The sequence below is a fragment of the Carassius gibelio genome, chromosome B25 (assembly GCF_023724105.1).
Source record: "Carassius gibelio isolate Cgi1373 ecotype wild population from Czech Republic chromosome B25, carGib1.2-hapl.c, whole genome shotgun sequence".
In the NCBI taxonomy this organism is placed as follows: Eukaryota; Metazoa; Chordata; class Actinopteri; order Cypriniformes; family Cyprinidae; genus Carassius; species Carassius gibelio.
This window is the reverse complement of record NC_068420.1, coordinates 16,768,053-16,782,725: the sequence shown is the minus strand read 5'-3', so window position 1 is coordinate 16,782,725 and position 14,673 is coordinate 16,768,053. Positions and strand designations below refer to the sequence as shown.

The window sequence follows — 14,673 nt, the reverse complement described above, 5'->3', positions numbered from 1 at the left end:
TATCCTAAAATCTCAATCCTGTTACCCATATACTCATCTATCCTTTACTTATATATAATAACTAAGTAAAAGTAACAGGATTGAGTTGTGTCAGATTTATTAAATATTAGGCTACATCCATATTAATCTAGATACATTTTGGCCTTCTGTCCAAACTGAGACAATTCTTTTGCCCTGAGAAAACCTATGGTTGTTCCTGCACTGTTGTTTTATATTACATTCCTGCAAGAATGACAGAAAATGTACTTAAAATGTACATACTATCTTAACACACATACATATGTTCTTTATTCTCTCTGGAGTTACAGGAGTGACAAGGATATTTACTGAACTTCTAGTTTTGTAATGTGTCGGGGAACAGGAAGTGTTTTATGTATGTGTTGGTAGTTCTCACGGTTGAATGAATGAGTAACCTGAGTAGAACGTGTAGCGTGAACGTTCTATGAGCCGCTTCTGACGTCACAGATGATGTTTGAACTGAATCATCGACGGTTAAACTCGTGCTGCTTCAGTCTCACATCTGTCTCACATCTGCTCTGCTGGCGAGTCCATGTTAAACTCCTTATCTAATGCTTTCATACTGCGTTATTGGTTTTTTATTTGCATATCGGTCATTTTAATCGTTTCTAGTGCCTTTCGTGTGAACTGAAGGCAAAGCTAGAGCATTAACTTCTGAAATTTGTGCTTATTTATTAAAATTTTAAGATCACTTCACCTCCATTTTTTATTATTATTATTATTATTTTTTTTTTTTTGCTGCTTACATGGCTGAATCAATTGAAAATGTATGGGTTGTGATTAAAATACATTTGCAGTATGATGATACAGACACAAGGCGGCGCTCTTGCTCTAGCTTCTTGCAATTAACATTACACAGTAAACAGACAAAAACTTTATTTTTTAGTCTTTATTAGCGAAAACAAAATAGATTAAATGTGTTATTGAAGCATAAAAGCAAACGTCAAAAAACGAATAAAAATGAATTAAATATGTTTATTTACCAAGTGGCACGTTTTCATTCTTTTAGTGTATACGTTGAGCAATTACTCTCATTAGAGAGCAGGTACTTAAGTGTACTGGGAGAAAAGTATTTCACTACAGCAGTGGATTTCAGTCCTGACTGTGTCATTTTTACATTTCATTTTACATTTTTAAGTAAGAGTTGTAGAGTACAGGTACGATTAATATGAAGTGTTGTATAGTATATGTAAGTGACGTGTTGTGTGTAGTACAGCTAAGAGTGGTGGAGTATATGTAAGTGAACAGTAAGTGTTGAAGAGCACAAGACAGTGAAGCGAAAGGAAGCCTCAACAGCCATTTAAGTTTAAGCTAAAAGGATCCCAGACCACCATTTTTACCAACAATAACCAGTCCGGGATCCCCTATCACTACACATTTTGTATGTCTCTCTCTATTTATACCCCTGATTCAACCTCATCAGGTGATTTGTAGACATTGTAAGATTTGAACTGAGTTTGTCAGATAACAGAGACACACATAATGTTCAGTTGTGGGGTTCGCAGGACAAATTCGACAATCACTGACCTATACATTTCTCAAGTAAGGCCATTATTCATATTAGAGGCTTGAGGTTCGTCCCTGAGGTACCTGACTTGGCCATGGTTTTTGAGATACCTGTGGTGGCCGTCCCTTTCTGAGGTCCTTGTGTTAGCCAACGCTCCCTGAGGTCTCTGTGACGACCAATGCCGCTTGAGGTCTTCCCTGTCATGGCCAAAGCTCCCTCGGGTCTCTAGTGTCTTATTCACAAGCAGATGACTCTTATGATCTAGTAATTTTAATGACCACAATGAGCAACAATGTCAGAGCCGGAGCTTAAAGCTAATGATACACAAAGGCATCTTTTTGAGAAATTTTGCCAGGCAACTTTTTTTGAGCAACGTCTGGATAAGACGAAACCTCAGATTGATTGATTTCCTCCGACTGTATTTTATTAACACAAGACAAGTTCACACTGTAACAATGACACATTTTCACGTTGTATTACTAACTTGAGTTTATTCTGATTTAATTTTCATGATATTCACAAGTTGGTCCAGATATCAGTAACCAAAAAAGTAAAAAAAAAAAAAATTAAATCACATTTATATTATTTGACTTTTTGTGACTTTATACCTTTATTCTAAAATTGAAAGGATGTGGTCAATGTAACTGCAGTCTCATAGTTATGCTGGGCATATCTTTACATTCACTCTTTGGTCTGCTATGTTTAAAAAACAAATGACATTCTCTTGTGTTCATAAAAGTGTGACACCCTTTCATACAGTGATCAAATATAAACGTATGGGTTAAAACGGTAGCTGTAACAGATGTAAAACTCACAAAACCTTCTCAGGGATTTGACACAGAAGGTAATTTAATAAATTTTCCTAAAGCAGTCAGTAGTAGCGTTAAAACAGACAGGTGCTGTAGACGGTGACTTTGTGACTGATCTCCTGAAGCAGCTCTTTCACAGCCTTCTCCAGATCCACCAGCTCATTGGCCTTGTCCTCCAGCAGCTTCTGGTTTTCATCATAGCTCTTCTCAAGATCTGAAAAACAGAAACGTAGCTCACTGTAAGCGAGAGCATTCAAAATGCATTTGCTTCACAGGAACCAGAGATGCAGCATTGACATACTTTTGAGGAGCTGAAGTTTGTCGCTGGCCTGTAGTAGCAGATTTTTGGCCTCCTGTTGGAGTTTCTCTGCTCTTTTCTTGGCCTCGGCCACTCCTTCAGCCTTCTGCGTGATCTGCTCCTCAACACTTCTGTACTTGTCCTTCAGGTCTGAATCCAGATCCTGCATAAACAGTCCACAGCACAGGAGGTTACAAACCCAAAAAAACGTCCCAAAACCAAAGATGACGTATCACGTCCAGGTAATTTGTGCACCTTTTTGAGTTGCTCAGCCAGTGCGCTGATGCTCTCAGCCTCTTTCTCTGTGCTGTTAGCACTGGTGGAGGTGTTGAGAGCCTTTTCTTTCAGCAGAGCTACATCGCTTTCCAACTTCAAGAGCCTTCGGGTGGCATTACTCAGTTTTAGCTCCGAGTCGGACGTCTCAGACTCCACCTTTTGTAAAAAAGAGTCACATAAAGTGGCTTCAAATATCAAATCCAAATTGCACCATGTTGGTACTGATTAAAACAAGCCTGAAATCATTCCCTGGGAACAAATGACTGGTAATGTAGACGTACCGAGACCAGCAAGTCTTGCGTCCCCTTGATGTCAGCACTGGCCTGTTTCAGTGCCTCTGTTACCGAACTCTGGGCGCGCTCGGCCTGCTGCAAGGCCTCCTTCACCATCTCAGCGGTGTCTTTCACATCTGACGCCTCCTTCCTGTGACAACCAGAGAATATACAAACATGTGGTTCAATGAACTTGCCAGTAGATGGCATTTTTGAGATCAGTGGTTCTCAACCTCAAGAACCATCAAACAGACTGTTGCAGAAAATGAAAGGAAAAATGTACTTATACATAATAATTGCATTTAGTAATGAGGGTGCAAAAACTGTAAGAAGTGCCTACTCTATCAAACTGTTACGGATGTAATTGACTGAGTAGATCTCAGACCTGGCCTTGCGTGCTTGTTCCAGGAGGCTTTCTGCTCTCAGTATGTCAGCGGCGCTCTGGTTGAGGATGTCCTCGACTTCTGTCAAGCTGCTCACGCGCTCCCTGATCTCTGCGGTCAGGTTCTGCAGCTGGGCTGGTGTGGTGGGCATCTGCATCTGCAGAACTTCACTGGCCACAGCCTCGATGCTTTCCAGGTCCGCTCCATCTTCTGTACAGCCAGATAGAGTAGGGGTTAAAAATCAAGGATCTGATCACCCAAGCAAAACATCTCAAAGAATCCTGTAAGGGTGCGTACGAGTGAGGAAGTCTCGGATCTGTTTGATGAGTTGGCGTAGCTCCTCGTTGCTTCCATCCACGCGCTTTTTGGTCTCATTGGTTTTTGCCAGCACTTCTTGAGCATTAAGCTTTGCTTCATCTGCTTTTACCTTTGCCTCTGACACCTGATCGTACGAATTAAAGAAAAGAAATCCTTTAATGTCTACACAAAAGCAATCAGCAGTTATCAAGAGCCTAACTATGAGAAGATCCGAACAGAAGCATATCTCAACAAAAATGCATTGCAAAATCTTTCATCGTATCAACAGCAGATACAGTATCCGCTGAGAAACCTCACCATTTTGGAGAGCTTGTCCACTTCCTCCATAGCGCTGTTAATCTCCAGGTCAAAGTCCTTGGCTTTCTGCCAGGCATTGTGGGCCAGCGTGGTGAGGCCATCACATCCCTCTCCTCCACACTTCCTGTTTCCTTCCCCATCCACACAGCTCAGGCCTCCGCAGGGAGAGTCGGCACAGTTCTCCGAGCCAGCTGGACTGCCACATGTCTGTCCGGAGAGAGATCACGAAGTTAGAACTAGGCTTTTATATTTACATATGAAAAACTCACTAGCTGGGTTTCCATCCAAAGTTGCAAATTTAACTTATGCGCCAAAATTGGAAAATCATACAAAACATTTGTTTCCATCCAACGAGTCAAAGAGAACAAAATCGTCACTTCCTGATAAACTGGAACTATAAATCACTAAGAAAAGTAGGAGAAGCTACTGAATATAATGCTTTTCCTACATAATAAATTACTTGTGCCTCAGAACGAGCAGATGAAACACAATGAATGCAGTTATTGCTTTCGGTTAGTCAGGTTTTGCCATCCAATAGTGTAAAATTACATTACTTTTTTGATGCGCAAGGAGGAATTTATTCGCAAAATGCATTTCCATCTGTATTAACTCTTTTTCACACAAGTCAAAGACTACCTCAAGTGAGCAGAATTTTTTTTTTGAGGATTAAGGGATATTTTTCACAATTTGACGTTTCTTTCACTATTTCTCATGCGATACTTAAAAATGTGCATTTAAACAGGGTTATGGAAACATAGCTACTGCTATGATGCAGTTTAGTTTAGTTGCGTTGGCGAACTGCTTCATCTTGTATCGTGTTAATTTAGTGTTCGTCTGCTAAAATCTATATATCAATCTATATCAACTTGCTCACGAGTTTTCATGGACCGACCTTTACTGATTACTGGCCCACCCCTAATAATCTACGTAGGGCTGGGCGATTTTTCCGGTTTTGCCGATTTAATGTTTTGCAACAATTGTGTTTTTTGGAAATTGAGGAATCACGATTTTGAATAGAAATATTACCAAATGTTAGAATTAGAAATATTATGCTAAAGATAACAATAAAGAGAAAAGAACGATCCAATCGCATGTTGGCGCACGTGATTAACCGTTCACGGGTGACGCGTTCATATCGCTAGAATGTGCTGTTGTGTTGAGAAAGAACGAAGTTGGGCAGTGGAATAAGAAAGCATGCAAGAAGATGGGAGTGAGCTTCTTCAACTTGAGTGCCACATTTTAAGACGGCTGTTTCGTGAATGAGACTGCCCAAAGGAAACGGAACAGTGGAAAAGTAGCGCAATCAAATAAAAAGCCTGTAACTACTACTGTATGTCTGATATTTCATGTTTGCATCATGGTTACACTTGAATATATTTGTCCTTAAATAGAGGGATAGCTTTAATCATGTTGTAGTTCCATTTTCAAATTGACTAGTTAAAAATCTGAAAAAAAAATCAAGAAATTGTCAAACGTTCCGAAAAATAGAGATTTTCAGCCCTAACTCTATGACTCTCCAGTTTCCTTGATATTACTCAGGTTTTCACTTGTTTTATCATCCGCCAAGCAAAAACTACACCTATCTTTAACGAGCTGCACAATATGTGAATGTTTAGAATATTATGTGACAACAAAAAACAAACAAAAGCCTGAGGATCTCCAATGGTTTTTCACAAAAAATATAACTTGAAAGTGACATTGATTTGTTTCTGAAAACTAAACTTTGCTCAGTAAAACTACTGTATGTCAGTGACTTGATAAGCTCTTGACCATGTTCATCAATCAGTTAACTGCTTTACCTTCTCGCTAAGCTCAGTGAGGTCCAGAGTCTCCAGCTGTCCAGCGAGGTTGTCCAGTTTCTTCGCAAACTCCTCCTGTCTTTGAATGAACTCTTCTTTGGTCTGGTTCATCAAGTCCTCTGTTTCTGTCCGCAGGGTGGCAGACTGATTGACCAGGTTGTCTGGGTCAATGGTGGAGGCATTGGCACGGATCTCTGCCATCTGGGACTGCTCATAGTATCGACTCACGCTGGCTCTGGCCCCTGTGGATCGAAAACCATGTTGCGTTGATACATTGTCTGTTTGAAGAAAAGGGATTTACAACATCTAGAGTGATGTTACTCACCTCGGATGTCTGAATTCTTCACAAACTCCACCTGCCCCTGAAGGTCCTTCACCGTCTGTTCCAGTTTCTGAGCTTCTTCTTTGAGGGACTTCAGTTTGGTGTCCGTGCTGTTGTTGTCGGATGAGATCTCGGACAAGGTCTCCTCTGTCAGGTTGAGTTTGGTGTTCATTTCAGCCATCAAGGCACTTCAGACAGAAGATCAATTCAAACAGATTACTCTCAGGAGACCTGATGAGAAGGACCTACACTTGCTTCCACATCCTGAGCAAGGCTTTAACTTACGTAGCTTGTTCGAGAAGTCCCTGGATCTCCGTTAGAGGCTGAGTGGCTGGATTCTGGGCCAGGATGTTGCGGATCGAGTTGGCGCTGCTTTCGACGCTATTGATGGTGGCCTGGTAGGGTCCTGTAATGCCGTTGGCTTTGATGGTATTGACCTTCTGGACCAGTCTGTGGGTCTGGTTGGTGAGGTCGCCCACAATGACATCCCATTCGGCGAAGCACTGGTGGCAGCGCTCGCAGTGTGGGAACTCGCCCGTGTAGCCTCGAGCGCACGTGTCACATCGAGGTCCGGAAACACCTTCCACGCAAACACAGTGACCTGTGACCTTGTTGCACTGCTGCTCCGCCATGCCTCTTGGGTCACAATCACATGCTGAAAATATACAGGAATACTGAGGTTTAAGTACAGGACCTGAAGTTTAATGCATGCTTATCATTAACTAAAACCATTACAAATATTTCTGTTAATGGAAATGAGGCTGAAATAAAATATATGTGTCTTAAGGGTCGGTTTTTCGAAATTGAGACTTATACATCATCTGAAAGCTGAATAAATAAGCTTTCCATTGATGTATGGGATTTGGGTTTATGGGTTTGTTAAGATCGGACAATATTTGGCCGAGATACAACTATTTGAAAATCAGTAATCTGAGGGTGCAAAAAAAAAAAAAATCTAAATACTGAGAAAATCGCATTTAAAGTTGTCCAAATGAAGTGTTTAGGAATGCATTTTACTAATAAAAAATACGTTTTAATATATCTACAGTAGGAAATTTACAAAATATCTTCATGGAACATGATCCTTACTTAATGTCATAATGATTTTTGGCATAAAAGAAAAATCTATCATTTTGACCCATAAACTGTACAGTATTTTTGGCTATTGCTACAAATATACCACAGTAACTTAAGACTGGTTTTATGCTCCAGGGTCACATGTGTATTTTATTTCAGCTTCATTTCCATTAACAGAAATATTTTTACTAGTTTTAGTTAATGATAATATTCAGCTTTCAGATGATGTATAAATCTCAATTTCGAAAAAACTGACCCTTATGACTGGTTTTGTAGTCACACATAAGATATATATAAAAAACCTGAAACATTCAAATTACTGACCGGAAATAAATGAAAAATAAAATAGCACTGAAGCTAAAACATAAAAATAAATTAAACCTAAATGGTAATATATATATGAAAATAAGAAAATAAAATAAAAATACAAAATCACATAAGCAAATTACTCAAATTAAACTGAATTAAATGACCTGACAGAAAATTAAATAAAGTCTTATCAAAAATAGTAATAAAATATGTCATATATATATAGGTATATATATAGAGAGAGAGAGAGAGAGAGAGAGAAAATACAAAAAATCACATTGGTTTAAAGTTAAGCATGTTGTTGAATTAACAAAGATCTACTAAAAGCATAAAATACACAAAATTATTGGGTAAAAAGTATTTTTTTAATTTATAAAATTTAATAATAATAATAATAATATCAACAAATCATTAACAATTAATTTACACATTTGTAGAACTTTGGCATTCATAATAGAAGTTAAAAAAAACAACAACCTTGAAATTACTACGTTTAAGTTAGAATTAAATAATTATGTGCTGTGGTTTGCATAAAAGCATTGGCAAAATGGTGATTCAGTAATTATATTTCCTATACTTGGGTAGATTGCTCTGCCACATTTCTACAGAAAATAACATTTGGAAGGCTAAAAGAAATGAACCAAGATTTTTAAAACAGCTGTTCATTGACTGTGACATTGTCTGTCAACAAGTGCAAACTCTGAGTTACTGTGACCTTATCAGGCTGGAGTTGAACGAGTGAACGAGTGAGCGATGGAGTCAGGGGGATGTGGTGGGAGTGGAAGGATTGTTTGCATACTTTAGTGCTGCATTGCACTGCGAGTGTTTGGTGAACAAAAGGCAATAACTGCCCCACAATGACAGACGAGACACTTAGCAAACACCAAGTTAGCAATGACTTACCATGAGGCCCTTAAACAAACATACTCATCCTCAGAAAACTCTAGTCGTAATGGCCTTGTTAACCTTCATCAAGACCATTTTCACCAGTCAAACAATCTATTTCTCATATTCAATTTTTAACATACCTGTTTAGCTCTATTCTGAAGCCTAGATAACAAGCTAGCTGTCTACTGCAACAAAGATATCTCTCTCCTATTTAAATGTGTAGCTCAAGTGATTGATTTTAATGCTCTACACATGCAGCAATTCTGAGAAAGTGCTCCTCATGCAACATGCAATTGATTTCAATCGTTTGGCATTAGCATACTGCTACGCTAACAATGTACTACTCTAATAAGCATTAAAAAATGCATAGAACTCACAAATACATTGTGTGAAATAGTTCATTTTAATTCGATTGAACTAACTTTTAGCACTACTTTTCAGTGAAATATCAGCACAAATCATGGCACAATCATTCTCATGGTCCGTTCAAGCCCTTATGAAAATGTAACATTTATGAGTTGGAAATTATAATGTCAGGTGTGTTTAAATGAACTCTGGCCTCAAAATGAGCTTTGCATCTGCAAGGTTTCCCATTCATAATTACGACTTTGTGGTGGCATCCATTCAATTCGTAAATGTCTCTGTAAAGACATAATTCTGTATAAAAGGCAGATTTTATGCCTGCACTGACCCACCATACCCCCTCGTATCAAAGTAACAGTTGAAATTGCAGTGTAAATGCATTCATGCCACCTCTGAGCAGCATTATGGAGACATAAATGCCAGATCAAAAGTGCTTCTGTGCCGACTTTGTAGTTTAATTTTGGCATTAGAGGGCACGAAAATGATGCTGCCTAGGTAGGTTGGTAGCTCACTAGGGTTTTTAACAGAATGCATGTCTTAACAGGTAAATAGGTAACCAGAAACCCCACTTTTTTGACCATCGAGGAGAATTCAGGACAATACATGCGACACATACAATACATGAATGGGGACCCTGTCTGGGACGGTTCGTTTACTTTAAAGGCATTCCAGTGTGACGTGATTAAACACACATTCCACAGGAAAAGACTCCTTCAACTAAGGCCATTAATGCATACAAGGGTCTAGAGATAGGGAATTATCTCGGAGGTTAATCCCTGCTATTATCCAGGGGGCCTCAGGCGGCACCGGGAATGTTTCTTGTTGGGACAATGCCATGAATGTGACCCCTGGAGACGGTAACAGGCACAGGAGCGTTTGTGTTGGTGATGGGAACTATTTAGTAGCAATTGACACAAAAATTCTAGGATAGGCTTTTACTGCCCAAGGAACACATCTGCATTTTATTGTTTAAAAGCCGGCTTGAGAATTACATGAACCTTTGAAAAGCAGGCATAAAATAAACAAGAGTGAATGCAATGCAGTGCGCTTGTGTACTCAGCAATCGTTTACATAGACGTATATGGCTAAGGAATGGGGATGTAAAACATATCACACGCCAGCCGAGAAGGAGATCCGCAGTCTCCCAGACTAAACCACTCGAGAGGTACTTCTGTAATAACAAAGTCCATTTTACTGCTGTTAAACATTCATGACGGTGTTAACAAGCTCTTGGAAATGATGTCTTAAAAAATGCACCAACTCTTGGGTTGGTGATATATTCGCTAGATCTGTGTAAACAGTAACCAGCCATGAGGCCAGCTGCCGGGGCATGCCCAACATCCAATTTCTATCAATAAATTTAGTCTCAAACCAACTAAAGACCTGCAGTAACTTTGAATGTAGCTGCCAGTAGGTTTTCATTTACAAATATGTGACCCTGGACCAGTTTTGAGTGTTAAGATTTATGAATAAATAAGCTGCAAAAAAATCTAAAGTTTAAAGTTGTTTTAAAGTTTAAGTTTAAAGCTTTAAAGTTTTCCAAATGAAGTCTTTAGCAATGCATATTACTAATCAAAAAATAAGTTTTGATGTATTTACATTAGGAAATTTACAAAATATCTTCATTGGACATGATCTTTACTTAATATTCTAATGATTTTTGGCATAACAGAAAAATCTATAATTTTGACTCATACAATGTATTTTTGGCTATTGCTTAAAACATTCCCCAGCGACTTAAGACTGGTTTTGTGGTCCAGGCTCACATATGTTTTACATGGCTGGAATATATGCAGGGGTGCATCCACAACCAAAAAATAAAAAATAAAATAAAATAAAAATGCGCAGGATAATTAACTTCCCACCACTGATTGTTTTGACAGCTGTTAATGCACAAGCACTGTTTTTGATTGACTAACTGTAATACTGTATAAGATTTCCATTCAAACAGAAAGCGTAAATCTAAGCTTCGTGCTGCCGGTTTTGGCGCAAAACATGAAACTGAAATTTCGTTCACTGACGCGCTTCAATCGGCAGTGCTAAAACCAGCAGCGCATAATCTTACCTGCAGGCAACTTGCCAAAATAAAGTTCTTAGATATGAAAATGTTGAAAATGTAAATAGTAGCATTGTATTTTTATGTGTACTATAAAATAAGTCTATTTTTTTATACTCATTTTTTATTTTAAAATAATATCATATTATCACACTTTATTTATTATTTAGATTTTTTTAAATAACCTAATTAAATAAAGCACAATTGCAGTATTTGTACTATTATTAATTATTTTATTTGTGTTTTTACAGTTGTTTCTCTAACGGGTCACACTAAGTGCAGTGTCAGCTCCAAACCAAATCTCTAGGCGTTCTCGTGAGAACCAGAACGAAAAACGTATGTGCGCCCCTGAATATATCAATCCTTTCCATCTGTTTTTCATCACCATGCAGATAAGCTTATTGTAAAAATGCGTGGAAGGAAACGTCATTCTTTGAACACAACTATGTCTGGCTATCATTCCTTTCACAAGGGCTTTCAGAGTTTAAGGAACGTTTTACCAAATTTGTTTTACTGTTTGGTTAATAGCGCATGAACTTTTAATGAACTTTTGGGCTTTAAACATTTATGTTCAAGGTATAAATTATATAAATTCAAGATTAAGTCCCTGGATAAAACTGTCTACTAAATGAACAAATGTAAATGTAGCGCAATAATTGATCAGAATTCGGATCAGATGACGCCTCTAGGCACACAAAAGCTGTACTAATTATACAAAAAGTTAAACTACAACCTATAAAATCTCTGAGGAAATCAGTTGTGCTTGGACAAAATGTAAAGCTTGGGATTTCACAAGTTTATCGAACTAATATTTAACAGGAAACCACATAAAGCAGAGCTCGAGCTGAACAAATGCTCAGTGCTGTGCTGGAAGAGGGAAGAGCGTACTGAGGGCCAGTCAACAGGAGGGTTACAGAGGGGTAACTGGATCTTAGAGGAACACAGGGGGCTTCCTGCTCCATCAGGACTCTCCAAACAAACCGAGGGGTGTGGGGCTGGAACAGATCTCTATCCACACACCACTTCATCGGCTCAAAGAGAATCCAAAACCTGCTCTGCTTAAGACCAAATGGCTTATTAAAAAAATCTGCATTTGATTACCTTCATGTCATTTCTATAATGTACCACAAAAGTTGTTATTATCACTTTGTGTGAACAGACTGAAATGTTACTCACTGGAAATCTCTTTCACCAGCTTGTGAAGTGATGGTAATTCTGATTGTGGGTCATATTTTACATGCACCACCCTTGATAGTGATGTGTTAATTGGGCTGAGATTAAGGTGAAGGTCTGACAAAACAATGCATCGCAGTGATCTTGAAGGAGATCATTAGATAGTCAGAAAACCATCCGAATCTGCACTTCCTTTGTGTTTAAGATCTCAAAACCACCAGAAAATTCTTCATCACATTCAAATAGATTCCCAATGGTATGATCTGCACAACCGCAAATAGAGTCAGAGAGAGGACAAAGAGTCTTTTCTGAGGAGAAGCACTGCGCCAGACACTGATGGCCCCAGAAGGGGAAGCCCACGAATACAAAGGTGCATTGTGGGAGTAGAGAGGGTATTGCGAGGCTTCGACAGATCCCACCACGAGCTCGTCATGGTCGTGCACATCTGGGGCGAATCAGAGAGTGGCCCGAGGACGTCTCCATTCTGCTAGACATTCCTACAAAACTGGGTTGCCTACAGATTATATGGTTTGAGGTAATGGCAGCACAATTCTGCAGTGTTTGCAATGTCAGCAAAATGAGTTTAGTCACATTATATGGGTTTATGTGGTATATATATATATATATATATATATATATATATATATATATATATATATATACTTTGTATATACAGTAAATATGTTTGGGGTCTGATTGAGGTATTTTTCATGTTTTTCAAAAGAAGTCTTTCTATTTGATCAAAAATACAGTAATACTGTAAAATATTATTACAATTTAAAATAACTGTTTTCTGTTGTAATATATGTTAAAATATAATTGATTCCTGTGATCAAAGCTGGATTTTCAGCATCGTCCAGTCTTCAGTGTCACACGATCCTTCAGAAATCATTCTAATAAGCTGATTTGGTGGTCAGGAAACTATTATTCATATATTTTTTGGGAAATCATGATTTTTTTTCAAGATTCTTTGAAAGTTCAAAACAACAGCATTATATTTGAAATATAATCTTAATCTTAAATGTCTTTACAGTCACTTTTGATCAGCTTTAAGCATTCTTTTATATTAATATTAAAACAAATATCACAACCAACTTGTCTTAATATATTACAAATAAAATGAACAAAATAGCGCACTAATAAATTATTTCCCTAAAGAATATTCTGGTTCCCTTAGAAATACATCACATTACTAAAGTTAAATGCATTGTAAATGATCATCATAATGGACTGGGTCATTTCTTGCGCCGGTATTGTTCAGTTTTTCTGCACTCACCGTGACACTTGACCTCAGGGTTTCCCCAGAACAGCTCTCTACACTCTCGGCAGGTTCTGCCGCCAAACCCAGGTTTACAAGAGCACTGGCCCATAATCTACAGCACAGAGAATAAAAAAATACAGATGAATCCCTGCGCACGTTCTTGCAATCCCAAACGTGTCACGTTTGTGTGAATGTGGTCTGACCTCATTGCAGGACGAGCTGAAGGAGTGGTTGAGGTCGCAGTCGCAGTCCTCGCAGCCTTTCCCGCTGGCCATGTTCCAGGTGTCCGGCGCGCACTGGTCGCAGTGCTGGCCCACCACATTGGGAAGACACTGACACTGACCGCTGCTCAAGTCACAGTTACAGTTCCCCGGAGAGGGGCACATCTCCTCAGCAGTGCCCATGTGATTACACACACACTCTGAGAAAGACCAGGACGAAACATTAGAAACTCAGCGGCCAGGAGTCAAATGCATCGTTTTACTAGATGCAGTTTGTTTTACTGTACTGGTACTTTATCTAGACTTCAAACGTACAGTACAGTAGACACAGTATTGAACGATTTCTTCAAGAACGTACTTCTGCAGCTCTGGGTCAGTGCATTGCCGTAATAACCGAGCTTGCAGCGGTCGCAGCCCTCGCCCTCGGTGTGGTACAGGCATTTGAGACAAGCGCCCGTCCGGGCGTCACAGGACTCCGGGTCCGTCATGTCGATGTTGTTGTTGCACTGACAGGGCCGGCATTCTCCACCCACCTCGTACGGGTTTCCGTAATAACCAGGGGCGCATTCTTCACACCTGGCACCTGTTCGTGACACGACACAAGAGGTGTGTTGAATTACAGCTCTCACTGCTGCAAAATTACATAATGCACATTACAAGACTTAATATCACCATATTCGTCCACATACACTATCATCCGCTAAAGTTGATTAGAATATACTCACCAAGGCTTCATTTCTTTGAGTGAAAATACTGTAAACTGTACGACATGTTCTAGCAGGTACACGAAATTGACAGTGTTCCTGACAGATCAAATAGGATTGGTTGCTGGTTACCTTTATATCCCTGGTTGCAGACGCAGAACACCTGGTTGGAGTCGAGGCTCTTATAACACGCGCCGGAGAACTGTCTTCCGCTGCCGGGACCGTCCGGACACATGCAGGGGCGGCAGTGGTCTCCAGAGCCCAGGACGGGGTCACCATAATAGCCATTCAAACACCTGCAGAAGAGATGTTATAAATGAAA

At 39.2% G+C, this 14,673-nt stretch overlaps 1 protein-coding gene across 1 annotated transcript in view; it reads right to left on the bottom strand.

Annotated features, from left to right (window-relative positions):
• Positions 1–1,996: 1,996 nt before the first annotated feature.
• Positions 1,997–14,673, bottom strand: part of lamb1a (laminin, beta 1a) — a 32,352-nt gene continuing 19,675 nt past the window's right edge. The window contains exons 20-33 of the mRNA XM_052597546.1: positions 14,484–14,647; positions 14,006–14,230; positions 13,630–13,847; positions 13,442–13,538; positions 6,585–6,954; positions 6,303–6,487; positions 5,978–6,219; positions 4,179–4,385; positions 3,861–4,005; positions 3,566–3,773; positions 3,190–3,331; positions 2,888–3,064; positions 2,636–2,795; positions 1,997–2,548 (exon numbers count right to left, since the gene is read on the bottom strand). Coding sequence (XP_052453506.1) covers positions 2,409–2,548; positions 2,636–2,795; positions 2,888–3,064; positions 3,190–3,331; positions 3,566–3,773; positions 3,861–4,005; positions 4,179–4,385; positions 5,978–6,219; positions 6,303–6,487; positions 6,585–6,954; positions 13,442–13,538; positions 13,630–13,847; positions 14,006–14,230; positions 14,484–14,647 — 2,680 coding nt within the window. The 3' untranslated portion in view covers positions 1,997–2,408. The remainder of the gene's footprint in view (positions 2,549–2,635; positions 2,796–2,887; positions 3,065–3,189; positions 3,332–3,565; positions 3,774–3,860; positions 4,006–4,178; positions 4,386–5,977; positions 6,220–6,302; positions 6,488–6,584; positions 6,955–13,441; positions 13,539–13,629; positions 13,848–14,005; positions 14,231–14,483; positions 14,648–14,673) is intronic.